General features: G+C 36.0%; 1 protein-coding gene across 1 annotated transcript in view; it reads right to left on the bottom strand.

Annotated features, from left to right (window-relative positions):
• LOC134536731 (vigilin) overlaps positions 1–20516 on the bottom strand; it is an 80356-nt gene that overhangs the window by 44948 nt on the left and 14892 nt on the right. The window contains exons 4-7 of the mRNA XM_063376621.1: positions 19327–19542; positions 15580–15786; positions 13348–13563; positions 9508–9691 (exon numbers count right to left, since the gene is read on the bottom strand). Coding sequence (XP_063232691.1) covers positions 9508–9691; positions 13348–13563; positions 15580–15786; positions 19327–19542 — 823 coding nt within the window. The remainder of the gene's footprint in view (positions 1–9507; positions 9692–13347; positions 13564–15579; positions 15787–19326; positions 19543–20516) is intronic.

Raw genomic sequence — 20516 nt, 5'->3', positions numbered from 1 at the left:
CAATATTATATTTCGTGGAGGTTTCGGACATATAATTTTTGTTGGTTTGAAAAAAACAGACTATCCTGAATAGAAAAATATAAATATTTAGCATAAATAAGTAGTGAAAGGATACAAATTGATCGAGAGAAAAAAGTAACCACGTGCTCAGAAGTGTTAAATTTACCATGAACAGTCTTCAGTTTAATTATTATATGGAATATACCTATATATTATTATTTTTTTGCTTGTACAGGACCCTAACGGCAATATCCCTATGCTTATGACGTACTTCTGCTGATAAGTATTCATGCCTACCTGGCATGAGAAAGTCTAAGGCAGTCACTTTTATGCTTATGTGTATATATATCGCTATTCCTACACCTGATATTCCAGTCATTCATTCTCATTTATGAACGTCTTTAAAAGCGCTAACGTTCCTTACACTGGACACATTTAAAATACACTTTATTTTTATTGATATGTTATTTTAAAATCAATGCTCAAACGATACAATTACATAAATGTTACAAATACACAAAAACACTCCTAAGTGGCAGACTAAGTACTAATGTAAAAAATTACAATTCTATTACGTTCATGTACACTCACACCCACAATTATACAGATCTGAATAAACATTTTGCGTGATGTCAGTGTCATCCCCTCAGGTATGGGATGACTAATCTGATGCCGGTAAACTGTTCCAAGCTTATGACAAGGCATTGGTGGATGACTTTGAATATAAATTAGTCTTGCATAGTGGTGTTAACCATCTATTGTCACTTTAAGAGCGGTGTTTACAAGGTGAAAATAATTCAAATATGAAAATAAATTTTTTTTAAGTTATCAAGCGTGGAAGAATTTAGTATTTTAGCGCCAGTGGTATGGCAGATCACAACCAGCATTCAGTAATTGCGTAAATCTGTGTGTATTATCATCATCTATAGTCTATTATATCCCTCACATCGTTGACACACTACAAAATGAACGTTTATAATAGTAGTTATAGTACTTAGTAGTTGATAGTAGACGTTGTTTGTTTACAATGTGGGATATGTACCACCCCGCCCCCCCCCCCCCCCACTTAAGTCCCTAAACAGGTTATGGTAGTGTGAGGATGGTTCAACCAAATATTTTAGGACAATATAGGAAAGTCGTCAAAAAACGGGCGACACATTCAGCAGCGCATTCTGGCGGCCTAGCCTGGACCTACGTTGTAAGCGCATTTGAGACAATGTTATTTTGATAATTTTGAATGGATGTTTTTTCTTTGTTTTCTCCTGTTTAAGTTATTTATAATGACTGGAAAAGTTTATGCAATGTTTGGTTGCAATAATTACGATGTATCTAGCTGTTAGAAGTCGTTTTTTAGTTTTCCGAAGGCTGAAACTATAGCCAAATATCTTAATAGGAACTACAATATTTGCTATAGCCATGTTTACTTGTGTAGAGTTTAAATCAAATATTCCTAATCCACTGTTTAAAAATGATAGTGCCTTATTGGAAACAATGATACATATTTCAACATTCAATGTTTTAAAATATTTTTTAATCTATTTTTAATATAATTTTGTTTTTAAATTTTTATTGAATATTTTTAAACCAGAGCATTACCTAAAAAATAATTTAAATATCCTCAAATTTGTATTTTTGCGCTCCACTCATGCTGAATGACTTAGTTGTCACTGTAGTATTTCAAGCAGTTTACCTAAATTACTGATTTCAAAGGTTTTATGTTTGGTTTTCAACATAAAAATAATGTAAATTAGTTTTAAGTGTTTGGTTATGTTAAATAAATTAAATTAATCTCAATTTTATAAGTGTTTGGTTGACTTCAATTAGCAACATTAAAAATACTTAATTTTTTTCGGGACAATTCATATTCAATTTTTAAGTTGTTTTTTTCACTTTAAGCAGTTCCTTGAGGAATTTTTTTTCAACTTTCACGGAATATTTATAAAATACTAGCCGAACCTGCCCGCTTCGCTGGACGTGAAATAAGGTAACTGCATTGAAGGCAAATGATTAGGTAATGACTGTTATACGCAAGACCCCATTGAAATTCGTATAGTAATTGTGTAGAACACCGCGTACAAACAGACAGACAGACAGAAAAAGAACTACTGTTTTACTATAGTAGATAGATAGATTATTCTTACATGTTCGCATCCATGCAGCATATGAAAAATCAGCATGCATAGCCCTATACCTATAACCATACGTAGCTGCTGCCCACGACTTTTTCCGCATGGAATTTTGTATTATCTTGCACCATTTAGAAATTTTTAACATTATAACATAACAGTTGATACAGTTGTAGTAGTTTTCTTATGTTCACAAATGATTATTTTTCTCACCTCTATTTTAGTCTTTGCAATAAAAATATGTTACTACCTAAATTTTGGGTAAATATGTTTCTACTTTCAAATGTAATGTCGGGAAGACACTTCATAAAATTTCTTTGTAAACCACATTTACTGTTTTCCCGTCTTGAGCTAGAATGTAAAGATTGTCTGCATAACTGACCCGCGAGCAAGCCACATACATCTGGGAAAAACAATCAGATCTTAAGTCGACACCAGCTGCCTTAAGGCTCTGACCCTGAGACTTTTTTATTGTCATCGCGAAACAAACTGCTATTGGAAACTTTGTGTGCTTGAACCCGAAAGGGAAGTTATTCGGGATGATCGGTATGCGTGGTATGAAAACAGTTTCACCTGAGCCACATCCAATAAGAATCTCAGCTTCGATTATATTTCGTTGTAGAGCAGTTACTTTAAGTCGGGTTCCATTGCACAATTTTGGGGGAGTAAGGTTCTTCAGAAGCATTATTGGAACACCGACTTTGAGAGCAATTTTGTGATCAGGAAGACCACTTGCAGTGAGAGAACTCAAAAACTCAACTGGATAATTACTGGCATCGTCCTGATTAAGGACGCTGTTAAACGATGTGTAAACCACTTCAGCCCCATTCAATTTGTTTAAAATTTTTTCATTGATTGCAGCAGCTTGGTCATTTCTTGGAGTGAGTATGGCACGTCAACATAACCACGTATGTTCCTGGTGTTGTATGTTTGACAGATCCCCGAATACCGAACGTATGAGTTCGTCTTCTGAAGATAAGACTCTGCCAAGTATTTCTGGAAGCGTCACCTGACCGTGTTGCTCAGGGAGGGCACCTACTCCAACTTTTAATAGAACACCGGAAAATTCTTGCGCATGAAAATTACCACCCAACTGTGCTCTCATGTTAATTGTTAATTGCAGTTTTTTTATTCGAGGCCAGAGGTAAGAATTCTTCAGTAATGCTTTGAATTCATCGGCTATAGTCCCTCGACTTACAACTGGTAGAGTTTGCCGAAAATCTCCAGAAGAGAGTAGTGTGACATTCCCCATTGGCCTTTCATCGCACCTAATGTCGCGTAATGTCCTGTCCGCAGCTTCAACTGCTTTTTTATTCGCCATCGTGCATTCATCCCAAACGATTAGCGAGCAAACTTGTAACACTTTTGCCATATCACAATTTCTTGTTATCAAACATGTTGGTGATTCATTAGTGTCTAAATCGATTGGAATTTTTAACATAGCATGAGCTGTTTTTCCACCAGGGAGTAAAGTAGCTTCAATTCCTGATGAAGCCTCTGCCAGGGCAATCTTACCTTTTCGCCTGATCTCAGCGAGAATTGCTGTTGTCACGAAGGTTTTTCCAGTACCACCGGGGGCGTCCAAGAAAAATAGCTTCATTATGAAGTACGCTTCGTATGACTGTTTGAAATATATCAATTTGTTCTAGATTGAAACGACCACACTGATCATTTACTGTGGTGGTCAATGCTGCAGTATTGTAGCTAGTCTCAGCAACATATTCGCGATTGAAGCGTGGTTGATCGGGTAGAATTTAGGGAACAGGAAGGCCATATTCACTACGGAGTTGCCCCCAATCTAAAACACAATATATTGAATGGAACAAAGGCAACTATTGATTGCTCTTTCGTCATTCGTATCAATTTCCTTGTCTGAATTGTGTTGTAGGAGGCGTATGAAGTTATTCTCAACATGTACTCGGCAGCTATGCAGATTTCAAGTTTTAAAACAAAAGATAAAACACTTTAACATAATGTTTTGGTTGTATCGAATTGGAAAATAGATAATGTGAAATTTTGGTGAATATTAAACAATGAAACCTACTTCACATACTCATTCCTTTCAGCTATTATTTCTTATCTTTGCTGGCAGCTTGAAGAGATGGAAACCAACCCGAAAACTCGCACAATAATAAAACACAAACTTGCAACCAAACACAACCTTACATATTGTAACAATTACCAGAAAAACACGCAACCACAACAAACAAAGATCCTGATATGAATAAAGGAAATAAATTTGTAATGATTCATAGATTGATTTTCAGAGAGAGAGACACCATATTGAATGTCTATAAAACTATCTTTTTTATGAGAGCAGAAATAAATCATGAAATCATTCAACGATAAAAGCTGTTTATTTAATAAAGCGGACGGGTTCGCCCCAAGGAGAAAATTGACACGGCGAGACCTCGTGGGCATAGAGAAATGACACACACTCACTATTTATGTGTCTATGAAACATGATTTTCTGCAAAAAGGGTATTGAAAATTGAAACAAATATGCGAAACTACAAACTGTCAGGATCTTTATTTTTTCTTACTCTCTACTTAGTTCCTTACAATAGCAAAACTTAATGGCTTCTTATAATGATTATATTGTATGTCATAAAATTAAGATTTCTTTTCTTTCCTTCAGCCGATTTTGATGAAATAAAGCTTATATTTCTTTCACTGCTACGCTCAAGTTAACTTGAAAACCCCATTAAAATTCGTAAAGTAATTTCGTAGAACACCGCGTACAAACAGACAGACAGACAGACAGACAGAAAAAAAAAACTACTGTTTTATTATAGTATTGATGTGATTTACAAAATTTCAGGTTTAGAGTTAAGTATGTTTCATTATTAAAAACTGTCTGATTTGCGTCATTTGGTTGTCTGTTATGTTTACAGTAACACTATATTTAATGGTCTTAAAAATCAATATAGCTCTGTAAATTGGGTAACTGTTTTGAAATATGAATACTCTGTTTCAGTAAAAATATATTGACCGTAAATTCATTTCACGATAACAACAATATTTCAAGAGACGAGAGAAAATTTGTGCTGGTATCTCCCATTGTAATACATGGGAATTTTAATTTCGCGGGCGTTCCTTTAGGCAAAGCCACCAGGGTCGCTGCTGTCGGGTGTCGCCAGCTTTCATCATGTTAAAAGTCTCGAGTTTCCTATATTGTCATTCTAAAATATTTGGTTTAAACCTCCACCACCACCCCCACACTCCTACAACAAAACGCTCATTCCGCACAGTGACCTTGACTATCCAGGGTGGACAGCATAACCTCCCTCAATTTGTTTTGATTTATTTTTGTTAAATTTTTATTTTTTTATTTTTATTTTACAGAAACAAAATGGAAACAAGTGTTGTGATTTGATTGTTCGCGTGTTTTTCGTCGTGATGAATTTTAACGAACTGCTGATTTTCATGGTAAAATAATATATGACAAGTTGGAGAAAAACTTTAAAATGAAATGTTTAAACGTAACACGAGGAGATTTATGCCTTCCATTATTTCGGAATTCCTTTCCAAATGTTTATTTAATATATTTCCAGATATACTACCGTACATATACAAAGATTTAAAAAGTAATTAATTTGATACTCTTAGATTTATGTGACGTCACGCTTGCTATTTACCGGCTGTTTTTCTTACGGGTCTGTGTAGTTGTAGAAAGAGAAAAATACGGACGGAACGGAACAACGATCCGTTTTCGTTTTCGATCCCGTCTGTTCCGTTACCGTTGCATTTTAGAACAGGCCTTACTAGAAAAACGTAACGATTTTTCACTATACGCACAGTACCTACTGCATCACGGCAACGTACATTTATGGCAAACCCAATAGAATATCTGACCTACGCTTTCTAAATGAACATACATATATTTAGTTTACATAAATATTCACACTGTCGACTACGAAGTTGTCACGTTTTGTGTTCTGGACTTTCCGGCGCTCTTCGTTCACTTGGAAAAGAACAGACGAGTAAGTGACAACAGCGCGCCTTCCTTAGCACACTGGCCGCGCCAAGCAACTCCTAGCAGAGCACTACACGCATTCTAGCGGGCTCTTCTAAAGCAACGTTTACCCTCGCGGTATAGAGAATAGTTTGTTCTTGGGCTCCTGCACGAACCAATTACCTTTCTTGAACGCAGTAAACTTACGAACGGGACCTAACTCTAGCTCTATCAGTTTACATACATGCTATTTCACTAATTCGTCGCTACGCTTTAATAAGATAAATTTATAATTAGGTGCATACAATTTACAGTATCCAAGTAAATAATATTTAATTTATTATTTATTGCATCATACTAATTTCTATCTATGCTAGGCTCAAGATAAAGCCCCTGGGAATAAAAAAAATCAGCAAAATATGTTCGCTAATTATACTTTCATTAAATCTTTAACATAAATACGAATGGTTCAAGAAAAAATTATTAGGTGTACTATGCTTATTTTTTTTTTTGTTAAACACATTTATATCGCATTTAAGAACGCATTTGCGGCTAGAACAAGATTTATTCTTAACATGAAAAAATTCACAAACCCCTGCGATATGTAAGGAATTTATGAAATGTAATTTTCAATACCCTAAAAACGCCCGAATATCTCAACCGCGCCATTTCAGCATTATCCTTTCGGGAAACCATTGAAAACCGGAATCAATGTTTAAAAGTTGGACATTGTTTGGTACAAATATAAAACTACAACTATTATTGCGTCCAAACCACCTTAATAAAATGCATAATTATGTTATGTAGTCATCTTGCAAGACTTAAATGTTTTCCAAGCATTTGAATAGCTACTTCAGTTATATGTACCTCCACAGTGCACAATGAAACTTAGGCATGCGGGTTAATAATGATACATGGAAGTGAGTTTAAATGCTATCATGAAATGATAACGAAGCATTAACTGAGGAGACAGCTCGAGAGGAATGATTTTATAAATAACTATTCCGTTCACCAAGTATCCGGGGCTACTAATCATCGCTAATAATTCATATAATAACTGACAATTATAACTTACTTTAATTAATTGTGCCACTTTACAACTACAGATAAGATTCTAAACTTTGCTGCTTTCGTTATAAAGAAAATAAGTTTCCAAATACTGCGTTTAGGTTCCTGGCTGGTAGGCAACACGCTAGGGATTCGGCGCTGTGGTCAAATACGGATTCGGCGTTGTGGTCAAGTATGGATTCGGCGTTATGGTCAATTTGGATTTCGGCGTTATCGTCAACATTGAATTCTGCGTTATTGTCAATTACCGATTCGGCGTTATGGCATTCGGCGTTGTGGTATTTCGGCGTTAAGGTACTTTTGAGAAACACACATAAATTCATTTAGTTGTTTTCAGTTTGCTCATTTGGCACTCCCGCAGCAACATTTTTCGGCGTTATGGTCATTCGGCGTTGTGGGCATTCGGCGTTGTGGTACACAGCAGTTTTCGGGTCGTCGGCGTTGTGGTCAATTTGGAATTCGGCGTTATGGTATTCGGCGTTATTGTACGTTCGGCGTTGTGGTATTTCGGCGTTGTGGTAACGACCCGCTCTGGTCCATCCGGCTGACGTGCAGGAATGCGAGAAGTAGGGTAAGCGCGTGTGTGTGTGTGTGTGTGTGTGTGTGTGAGAGAGAGAGAGAGAGAGAAAGAGAGAGAAATCGAGAAAAAGATTGGGGGGGGGGGGGGGGGGCGACCAGCAGCATCGTTAGCTAGCGAGAGTGTGACGGTAAATGTCGACCTTGACCACTTCCGCTTGCTGCAGGGCTCGCTCTCTTTTATCTGTCTCCCCCTCCCACAAATATATTGGCTGGCAGGTCTCGCCCTCTTCACCTTCTTTATCTTATCTCTCACGCACACTTGAAGCACCTAGTACGTCGGCACGGGACTGGGACTGCAATAGACGCGCGCGTAGATGCTATCAGGTGATGCGCACACTTTACCGGTATTGGCTAGCGTGGACAGTCTAGAAGGGTGGTATCTATTTTTAGCCGTCTTTTGTATGCATGCCTGCTTACAGTACAGCGCTCGCCAAGATAAATGTGAACACATAGCGTCCAACAAAGTGTAACAGACTTGTTTTTCAGCCGATTTTACTCAAATTTTCGACTTTCTCTGCTCAAATTTTTCACAGTTCTTCAATAAACGGTCGTATAAACGGAATGGACGCATCGGCGAGATTCTACTGTACTTATCAAACATACTGTTTACAGATTTTCCCTCCCCCTCCTACATGGAATAGTCACAACTCTAGGAAATTACTCTCACACCAGAATTCTTAAAACTATTCAGAGCTCTAGTAGTAATTTGGTCATTAAATTTTTCTATTTAGATAATAAACTTATGGTTCACAGTAGTTATTCAGATTTTCAAAAATGGAGATCACAACAATTGTTAATTTTATAATTATTTAAATCCCTTATGTGTAAAAACACATATTAACAGTACATCACCATCATGCAATAATAGACAGTTAACTTTTTTAAAGTCACGCATATAGAACTACGTATCTAGAGACCAAAATGATACCTGTACCGAACTCACCCATGAGAAAACCCATTTTCCTTCATAGCTGCAGTAGAATAATTATGAAACCATGTTTTGTGTTTTTAACGCCTTTGTATTACGCAACGGGCTAAAACAAAATCATTTAGTTCCCATCCAAAGGCACTGCAATTTAAGAATTATCGCGCATGTAGTCAAGTATCGATAACGATTGCTTGCTAATTGCATGCAAAGTGCGCACTCTGTGTTTCAAGTAAAGATAGCCAGCCCGCAGTCTTTCGTGGTTAATGCGTACGAGGGCGATAGTTATGCGTTAGTTCTGGCTGACATTCGGGTCACAATTTTTGTTTTAATATTTTAAGTTGAACAAAATGTCTCAAGTTGCACAAAATGTTAATTAATATTGTTTGGTTTTTTTTTTGTATGCTCTACTTTTTAATTAAATGTACTTTCCATGCAAAATGTTTTGTTTTTATGAATAACTTTACCCCAAAGGAAATGCACCCTTACTTTTCAAACTTGATTTTAGCATAAATAGTGCAACAATTATGCGATAAAACATAGTAACATTCATAGAGTCATAAACAAAAAGGCAGAGACATATCACACTGAACAAATTCTTTAACATCAGTTTGCATTTCATTTAAAAATTCTGCTTTATAATTTGAAATAAGTTTTTTCAACTTTGAATAAATGTAATATAGGACTGCAGTTCACATAAGTCACCAAGAATCTCTACGCTAATTTTATATGGGAACGCATCAGAGACGTGTGGATGAAGAAATGTGTAAAATCAACATTAGAAATAAATTACGTACTGCACTCTGCTGTGGACGGACGTACTTGTTACTAGACCATCGGAGCCGGTGACTTACCAAGCCCCAGCTTGTCGTGGGGGCCCCGCAAGGTGATGGTTCCCGTGCTGGTGTCGTTGGGGGGCATTTCCACGCTGACGCCCGTCTGCTGCAGGATCTCCGCGATGGTGTTCCCTCTGGGGCCAATCACGTACTTGTGCTGCGATTTCGGGACTTCCACAGACACGATGGTGCACTTCTTCTCCTGAAATAAAATTAAACATATGTACTTAAGTAAAAGATGGCATATCAAATTAAAGAGATTATTTTTTGCAGTTTAAAAAAAATGATTTAGAATAGGTGATTAAATGTTTTTTTATAGAAATGGGCCAATAAAATCTTTAAATACTTACTATTCGAAGGATTCAATATTCGAGAAAAAGATTCAAAGCAAAATATCAGAGGAAATGAAGTAAATTTTAAAATGCAGCACTGATAAGCTCAGAAGTTTAATACGTCAGATTTTTTCCTTCATAACTCTCATGTCACCATTCACCAATAATTTAACGTTACTACAGTAGAACCCTGTTATAATGTTCCTGCATATAATGTTTTCCTGCTTATAATGTCATATTTTTAAAGTCCCAATATTACCCCCATAAGGACAATGTATTTATTTCCTGCATATAATGTTCATAAATAGTGTAATTTCCTGCTTATAATGTTTGCTTTCTAACATTCAATAAATGGGGAAAAAATGTTTTCAAACCAAATTATTCCAACACTTACGATAAAAAGTTTGCTTAATGTATGTTTATGTTTACAATCACTGCCATACAATACATGAAGTTTGTTAAAATACAATTTTATGCAATATACTGAAGGTACACAATGTTCATAGTTACCTACGTGTCAGTTTCTTCTCTTCCTTGCCATTCCAGTGGGTATTCAATTGCACGTGCATAGTCCTACGATATTTAAGTTGCCAACCATTGAGCGAGGGCATAACTAAAAGTGTTTTCTATTGCTTACAAATAATTTTTTTTCATTCATACGTAGGAATCCCAAAATTAAATATTTTCAGGTGGCGAAGGAGTAGACGTTCTCACTCTTACTGTTGTCATCATGAATCGTGAGACAATTTTACAAAAAATGTGGCAGTGTATCTTTAAAGACAAACAAAATTTAACCAGGGAACAAGACAAAGTTGAAAAATTGTTGGCTTGTTTCAGAAAATTCATGTATCAAGTATACTATCTTTGGTTTTAACATTAACGTTGTTTACATAGCTTGGTGAGTCCATTGGTACAAAGCTCGAACATTGTTAAGTGCTTAATTGAGATTTCCTGCTTATAACGTTTTCCTGCTTATAATGTTTTTTTCTTGTGCTCCCTTGAAAAACATTATAACAGGGTTCTACTGTATTTACTACTACATTATGTATTGATTTTGGAAACACAGTTCATATAATTATCACTGCCCACTTGGTGTTTTGTTTCCATTCCAGCACCAGCAAGTTGCGAGCACCCATGATGAAGTCATCGGAGAACACCCGACCATGAGTGCAAGGCGAGTTCGCCAGACCGACGGAGCAAGGAAAAGAACTGGGCTGGCTGGCGTTGAAGTGTGTGCGCGCGTGGAAATGCAGCGGACTTCACGTTTCTGCCCTTAAGCCTACGCAGTCTTTTCTTCGAGAAATTCTACTTCGAAACTAAGTAAAATCTTATGAAGTTACAGTAGAACCCCGATTTAACGAAGTGCTATGGTTACCGAAAATGTTTACTCTAAATCGATGTTTCGTTAAATCCGATTTTCCGATTTTCAATGACCCCCGCACTCATAATCGCGTCCCTACCGTTTCCATATCGTAGACAGGGTCGACGCTGATATCTTGTGCTGCCGTGCTATCTCAGACTTCGTCAACTTTACATCTTCAACGTCTTTTAATCTCGCTCGTACGGCCCCCGGTTCGTTCGTACACCTCGGTCGTACATACAGATTTTCAGAAACCGTGAAAAATGAGGCATAAAATAAAAGTTTAAAAATATGTAAAGTGTAAGAAATACGTTAAAGTGTATTAAAATACAGTCGCAACCTGCAGCGTTTATAACAAATACGAGCTACATACACATTGTGTCACAGTAAAAAATAAAAAAATTGGCCGCAAATTAATGGAAAATTTCCGTCAATAGCGCGCCGTACGCGGAGAAAGGTCATTGTACTCGGTCAGCTGCTATTACGGCGCGGCGTAGCCGCCGGCTGACTCTCTTTGTTCGCTGAGCTGCGCAGCACTTATAAAAAACGTATTCCACAAACTAAACACCGCGCACAAAGCTCCTACTGAGAATAATAAAGCTGTAGCAAACCGTATGTATTCGGTACCGAGTAACAGGTGCGCCATCTAGTAACGAGTAACGAAACGTTACACACGGCTGCATCTCGTTACTCGCATTTTTCGTATGTTTTACGCATGCGCGCGCATATTCGATGAATTTGCGTTACAAAGAACGATGTTTGTTTATTAAGTAAAGTATAATTTGGAAATTCGTCGTCAAAGTTTTTTACTGTTTATTAAAGGTATTGTGTGTGTAGACAAAGTTTGAGATTGGAAAAGAAACAACGTAAGAAAGTATTGTTTACAAATTAGAAATATGTTTTTATTATCGCGTATTTTCACGTTTTTTTTTGTTCTTATCTTAAAATAGATAGTATAAAAAAGCCGCTCTAATGAGATTTAATTGTTTCTTGGTTAACAAAAACTGTTAATTATCAAATATTGTTAATTGTTTATATTCTATTTATTATTATTTACGCGACATCATACTGCACGCGTACGCAATACGACTCGATTCGTTGCTGCAACATAACATAGCATGTTATGCGGTATCAGAAGTAACGAGTAATGTAACGTGATACGATAGTAACAAGTACTAATTGTTATAGTAACGAATACATACGGGGACGCTTTTTTTCGTTACTTTTACACCTCTAGAGAATAATGATAATGGCGTATTGGTGTGACGTGGTCACAAGTTGAAAAAACCTGGAGGATGGGAAAGGGAATATTTGGAAACGTGTGATTATTGGCTAGCACTGTTACTATGCGGGCGTGTTTGGAAGATAACGTGGTGAGTCAAGCCAGGCATAGAGAGGGGGAGGGGGATGCGGACAAAGAAACCCTTCATGACGTCATGTGTCGCGGACAGTCTATCTATCCAGGCGCGCGCACCTACGCAATTCAGTTACAGCGCCCGCAGTTTTTAAGCAATTTGAACAACTTTTTTAATTTTTTCGTATTTGGACAGATGATGCAAAGGCACATATTAATATATAGTACCTACATTCTATTATTGACACCACAAAGTGTAATTTTTAATAAGATTCCATTACTATTTACTTTCATTTTTTGGAAATCTATATTATTAATTTAATAAATTGGTGTTTTTTTAATGGTTCCTGAAAACCTTTACGTTAAATCGCTGTTTTCGTTAAATCCGTGTTCGCAAAATCGGGGTTCTACTGTACTTTCATGTAAAGGCTTGCATGCAGGCAAAGATCTCACGTGAACCGGCGTGGAAAACACTACAGAGGTTACACGTGGCAGACGAATATTTTGCGAAACTGTGTTTCAGTCGGACACTGGTATTAGTTCTAGAAACATAAAATTGGGCTGTGAAAAAAAAAAATAAACTACACTCCCTGGACTGGTCAACAAGTGCATATTTTTGTAGAAAGACTAAGTATGAAAAAACACTGCAAAACACTGACTAAAATAAAAAGTGTAATATTTGGGATTGGGAGGAGGGTTTTGGGTCAAAATTAGTACAAATTTCACCAACAAACTTTTTTTCTGGAAACTACGAATGAATGATCACGACATGAGTCTATAATTTACTGTACACCTAAAATGTGCCAGCTAACCATGTCCTGATAGATGCTGAGTATTGTTTCCTTGGCCTTCATAACCCCTTCCTTCTCGCCGGCGATGGTGATCTCGTCCTTCATGACTGAGAGCGGCGGCACGTTGATGCGCACGCTGGTCTCGTCGATCAGAGCGTTCAGCCGCTCGTTGTGGGCCCCGCAGATGAACGGGTGGTACATCTTGGGCACCATCACACGCTCGTACGCCTGCTTCGACTGGAAGGGGGGGAAAAATACTGTTACTTCCACCGTCATCTCCAACATCTGCGTGTATAATTTACTTAAAATAAAAATTAAAAAGATGAAACCTGTATACAGTACTCAAATTGAGCTTCATTAATAAGGACAAGATTTAATGGTTTCATTTTTTTAAAGTTAATTTAGTTTGTAAAACAGAAGATTTCGGTATTTTTTTTAATGAACTCTGTTTATTCATAAATATAGCATATTATTAAACAAATATGACACTTAAATGTTTCATAATACTTCATTCAACTAAGAGTTTATTGGGACCGACATGTGATTTTCTTTTACGATATCAAATTTGTAATAAGCATTTCTAAATACTCGAAACAACAAAAATAAATCTGCAAGTATTGTGTTTGAAAAATATACCAATGATATAATAAATACAAGTTAATAATAACTGTTCAAAGATTAAAAAAAAAGTAAAATTAATTCAATCTATTTAGTATATCAATTTGGTAAAATCTCCATACTAAATATGTTACATTCCTAAAGTTTTTTTTATACTAAAAGAAATCAGTTTTTGTGATTTCAGTTGAATTTTTGATTAAAAAAAGGCTGATATTTTAGTGATTTCAGTTGCATTTTGATGCTTTGTGGTGCATTAACTTGCATTTCGGTGTTATTTGTGTATTGACACGCATTTCGTTGTTATTTCAGTTTTATCCCAGTTCACCATATAATCTTGTCCCTATCCCCTGAACATGAGCAGGATGCTGTTGCAACAAGCAGAAACACTAATTAAGATGACTTGATTGAAAGGGGAGCGATTGAAACTAAAAGCTGACATAATGGTTTTAACAGTTTTTATAAAATAAGTTTTTATGGTATGATATTGAAAATTTACCTCCGTTAAAGCAGATAGCACACATAAAGACCTTTAGAAAGAGTACAATGAAGTGTGTGCATTAACAGCATTATTATGCTATAGTCATTCCCCAAATATCATTTAAATGCTAAAAGTAATGACTTCACGAGGAAAACTATTTGTAGCAGCCAGTCACTATTAACATCAGGCATTCCATTACATTATTTACTACTATGATTTAGTGGAGCCAAATTCTGGAAACAAACTAAATAACATTGTTATTACCTAAAATCTTTTGAGACCAAGATAGAATCTTTTGATTTCTGTCTCCTCCCCCTTGAACTTTTTTATATATATATATATAAAAAAAAGTTCAAGGGGGAGGAGACAGAAATCAAAAGATTCTATCTTGGTCTCAAAAGATTTTAGGTAATAACAATGTTATTTAGTTTGTTTCCAGAATTTGGCTCCACTAAATCATAGTAGTAAATAATGTATATATATATATATATATATATATATATATATAATGTATATATATATATATATATATATATATATATATATATATATATATATATATATATATATATATATATATATAAAAATTTATTAGATTGTAGCATGGCTGCCATCTCATATATATTTTCAAGATTCAGAAGTGTGAAAATAATAAAATATACACTGCATGTATTCGGCACAAGGGGCAAAATAAGAATGTGATATTTTATCACAACTATCACATATGCATCTGGAAAAAAAAAACTGATTTCATACTTAATAATGAAAATAATATAATGAACTGTTAAAATTATAAAACATTGCAAAAAGTTATAATTATAAACCTTATGTCAAAAGATTTACCTAGAAGTCTGGTTTTAATTAATGAGCTTATTCTGCCATCTCAAAAAGAAATAAATTATAAAGATCACCAGGTGGCATACCAATTTATCCACTCTAGCCAAACAAATAACACTCTTCATATGAACATGTGCACTTTAACAGATTCAAGTAAAACATCGAGCTGTCATTCCACACAAAAAAAAATCCATAAAATAGAACAACAAACTTTGTTTTCTAAAGAAATAAGTTTCTCAGAAACGACTGAAGAACCTTCGGCTGTCAAACCAAAAACGTTGATGAAGTGAACTGACTTGTGCCAAACCACACTAGTTTACCTGCTCGTCAGAGGTGACTTTGATCATGTGCACTGCCTTCTCAATGCCCTCCTTGGTGCCCGTGACGGTGATCTTGTCCGAAGGGTCCGCCATGCTCGGCACAGAGATCTTCGTGGCCGTGTTCTTCTCCAAGTCTTTCAGCTTCGTCCCGCTCTTGCCCAGGATGAACCGATGGTGCTCCTTAGGTATGGGTATTGAAACACTGGCCTGCAAACAATTTAAAATTAACAAATACTAAAAAAATAATTACTATGGGGATCTACAATTACTCCAAAAATATTTGAAATTAGTGAATAATTTCATATTCCTGAAAAATTTGATATTCAATTCAACATTTCAAATTGAATAGTTTACTTTTTTTTTCAAATTATATGTTGCCACATCATGACCGACACATTCACAAAAAAAATGTTGGAAAAAAAGTAAAAAGTACGAGGCTATGAGAAATTTATATTTGTGTAGCAACAATATTCACACAATGTTTTATTTTTAACAAATAATTAATGATTATGATTTAAAATTAATAAGATTCTAATTTGGGTATGTAACCAGATTAACAACACAAATTTAACACTTAATATTTATTTGTTTAAGGTATTATTTTATTTCTTTTATTTTACACCTCTTTGTAATGGTTCCATGTACATATATTACTCACTTTTTTATTTTACTATAATTTTTGTTTCATATTTTTTGGAATCCTATGAAGTGTAAAAAAAATTTCACTGAAGTCAAAATTTGATTAGAAAAATATTTGATATTCATGAATATTGTGATATTATATTCTAAATTCTATTCAAATTATTTATACATAAATTATAAATAATTTGAATAGAATTTAGAATATAATATCACAATATTCATGAATATCAAATATTTTTCTAATCAAATTTTGACTTCAGTGAAATTTTTATTATCTCTGTGTGTGTGTGTGTGTGTGTAAAAAAATCAGAAGCCTAATAAGTAGGGCCTGGAATTTTTCGCGATCGCGAATTTTGCGAAAATTCGCGCGAATTTCGCGAAAATTCGCGCGAATTTCGCATGAAAACGCGAAAAGTAAGTACATTCGCGAAAACCACAACATTTCTATATTACACTGCGAATATATCCCCGAAAAGTACCATTACAGTAGAATCCCGCCGATGCGACCCCCCCTCTGATGCGTCCATTCCGTTTATACGACAGTTTTTTGAGAAAACATGAAAAATTTGAGCAGAGAAAGTCGAAAATTTGAGTAAAATCTGCTGAAAAACAAGTCGGTTACACTTTGTTGGGCTCTATGTGTTCAAGTTTATCTTGGCGAGAGCTGTACTGTAAGCAGCCAGGCATACAAAAGACGTCTAAAAATAGATACCACCCCTCTAGACTGGCCACGCGGCAGTGTCTAGACGAGCTCGGCGCCTCCACTATCGCACGAAAAGCCGTCTCAGCTGTCATGTTATCTTACCCGCCTGGCGGCTTGACGTCATACGTGACGCGACGCTTGCCTCTCCCATCCCCTGCTAATTCTCTAAGGCTCATCCCTCCCAGAGCCACAAACCATGTAAAAACAATTTTCCCCCCCCCCTCCTCATCCAACTAACAATTCAACACATTCCCTCCCTTATTTCAACCTTCTGCGTGAGAAACTGTCCGCGTGTTTTTTTCCTCTTTTTTTTTACGCTGCGAAGGGACGTGGAAAAGATAATTGCTTGAGCTGTCAAAATAAACATCGCTGACGGCAAGGGCAGGAGCGCATCCTGTCGGTCTGTCGCTGTGATTATCTACTCCAAAAACATGTCACAGCATTTCAGGATAGCATTGTTCTTATTTCTTTCGTTTATAGCCGAATGTTTTCTACTTGATCCACACAAGGTTAAAGTATCCTTTAACCCAAGTCTTGTGTTTCAGCATAATTACCTTATTTTTACATAAGCCGTGTTCGTGTATGGTTTTGATGCTCAAAATTGATCTGGGGTATAGTTCACACTAAGTTTCTTCTCATTTGTGCGCTGGGGTTTGTTCAAGTGGCAACCCCGTGTTCCTCCACTCCATTAAATACGAGCATATCAGTATCAGAAACATGGGTTTTATTGTACTGACAATAGCACAGTGATGTGCAAATTTTGCAACTGTAAAGTTTCATGGGATAGAAAAGATTTCATTGACAAACACCTGAAGTCGGCTAAGCATGTGGCATTGGCAGCCAAAAAAAAAAAAAGAAAATTTGTAGTTGCAAACATCTATAGCAACGTGTCTGTTTTGTGTAACTGTTTTGGATTTAATTGGCTGTTATTATGCATATTAGCCTATTCCTAGTATACATGGATTGTTTATTAAATATGTAAACTATTATATTCAAAAACTGCACAATTTAGTCAACATTTAAAATACCGGTAAAATTTCCATTGCATAACGAAAATACCGACTTTAAACCACCGCATTTCTAATTTGAAAGTACCGCTTTTTGCATACTGAAAACACCGAAATTTTCCAGGCCCTACTAATAAGACATGGAAACCGTAGAAATACAAAGGAAAAAATACCACCAATTACAACAGGACCAAGGGGTCCGAGTCAAAGATTTGAAGCCATTTTTGGCACAGAACTATCTAAAATATAACAACCATCTCAAGCTTGGATGACAAATATGTTGTCATTTAGGCTCTGGGTCACACACAGTTGTATCACCTTTTCTTGTCACTACTATTACTTAAGGTCTAATTAAATAAATGTTTGTTTATAGCTTTCTAGCATTTTATGTTTCCTCACAAATTTGTGAGCAGATATCTACAGTTATCTACTAGCCACAAACTGTTACACATACTGTCATGCAAGTTTTTATAATAATTGTTACTCATGGCATGACATTTTACAGTTTGCTGTGTAGTAAATATCTGGTTGAAAAATTAGCAACCTAACAACCAAGTACAGGATGGCCACACAAACAATGAAATGAAATTCTTTGACTTTTCAAGGTTTTCCCTGACCAGATTACAATACCCCCTGACCCTGATTTTTCATTGTTACACTACTTCACTTTTAAAAATTAATCAAAGTTCTTTTTTTAAACTGCAGGTATTCAACAGACAAATGAATAAACAAAGATTGAACTTAATTTTATTCAAGGTAGGGCAAAATAACTGTGATATGTATTTTTTGTGGTTTACTATCCATTTACAAATTTCAGCGAGAGTAAAAACATGAAATTATGTAAGTAACCCAAATAAATTGAGCAGACAATTAAGTTACCAAAATAAGACTGAGTAATTCTAAAGGAGAACCACTTTTCCAGAAAATTTATAATAAAAATTCCAAATGCTTCTTTTTTTTTACTTCCTGACAATTATTATCTAAGAGGTTATTGTGACACTACAAGTAATTTAACAGTAATTGACTATTGAAAGAGTGGTTATGTTAAGTACATTAAACAATAGTAAAATTGTAAAATGGCTGGTTAGGGGTTTGGTTAGCTTCATTAAAAACATTTAACAGTGTCAAATTGACTTAGCGCAGGTTAAAAAAAAAAGACACAGTTGTGCCACGCATTGTGCCGTGTTTATGCTTTTCTTGAGTACCTTCTTGAGTGCCTTTCCTTTCCGGAGGACATCTACTATCAAAATAAATTGATATTTGTGTTTGAAAACTTGTAAATTCCTTGCCAAAAATGACTGAACACGGACTCGGAGTGACGTTGGTCCAAAATGTTTATTACGACCTTATTCCCGAGAACTGCGAGGGGTCGTCACTGTGACTGCCCCAGCGCACCTGCGTCTGGAAGTGCATGAGGATCTTGCGCCTGGCGTCGAGCACTGCACTCTGCTTCCCGGTCACCAGGAAAGTAAGGGATTGATCCTTGGATGCAGATATCTCGATGTGGGCCCCGGTGTCCTTCATGATCATGAGGCACGTGCGAAGGGACTCTCCTTCCCCGAACTTGTCGCTGTGGTCGAACTTGCGCTCCTCCACGGGCACCCTGAACACCTGCGCCACCCGGCGATGCAAACATTACAAACACAGTAAACACTTTCTTTCTAACTACACCAATGCTATTATCACAGATTACTTCATAAAAGTGCCAAACAACTCTAGTCCCCTTTTCAAAAACTAAAAAAACAGAAAGAAATACATTGAAAGGTCTTCAACCCAGCACGTTCAAGACCACACCCATGCAGTATTTGTGATTTTACCAGATTATTAAACACCTATATAGTTTTAACGGGGATATCAAACATGAATAGTGAAATTTAACCACCTAGAAACCACTGTACTGAAATGAGAACCAACAGTAACGATAAACCTATAGGTGTGTTTGTAATAAGTATTTACAGACTGATTGCCGTCATTTAAGCAAAAGCAAACAAACACGTTTCTACGGAGTGGGGAAACGAGTTCAGAAAGGTAAGCCCAATTAATTAAACACAAGATTTATTTATTACTAATATTTACACTCTCAGAGAAATTAAAACACTTCAATTGTCTGTCCACAAATCAATTTCACCTTCGTTCATTTCAAAGTTCTTTCTGACCACCGCAGCTCGGCTCGACAATGTCTCTCTCTCTACCGCACACCTTTACCTCACACCTTTGTACACAACTTGCTTACAAGTTTCTGGAGGAGCGGGCTCATGGGGTGTACCGCGGCAGAAGAGCCCCAACGCAGGTGGGTGGTTCTCTTTTTTACATTTAAATATGAACAAAATATGTTTTTGTTGCATCACTTATAAATTTAAATTGTTTGGCTTGCTTTTACATGCTCTACTTTTTAATCAAACTTTACTTTCCACACAATAGCTTTCGTTTCTGTGAATAACTTTACCTTTACAAAAATGCTTTTTCAAGACATAAAAATCAAACCCTTAATCTTCAAACTCAATTTTAGCATAAAACGTGCGAAGATTATGGGGGGGAAAACAAACACAGTAATCACACTTTTATGATAACTGCAACATTGGGAG

This window comes from Bacillus rossius, chromosome 11 (genome assembly GCF_032445375.1).
Source record: "Bacillus rossius redtenbacheri isolate Brsri chromosome 11, Brsri_v3, whole genome shotgun sequence".
NCBI lineage: Eukaryota > Metazoa > Arthropoda > Insecta > Phasmatodea > Bacillidae > Bacillus > Bacillus rossius.
The sequence above is the reverse complement of the archived record's forward strand: the minus strand, read 5'-3'. Positions and strand labels throughout refer to the sequence as shown.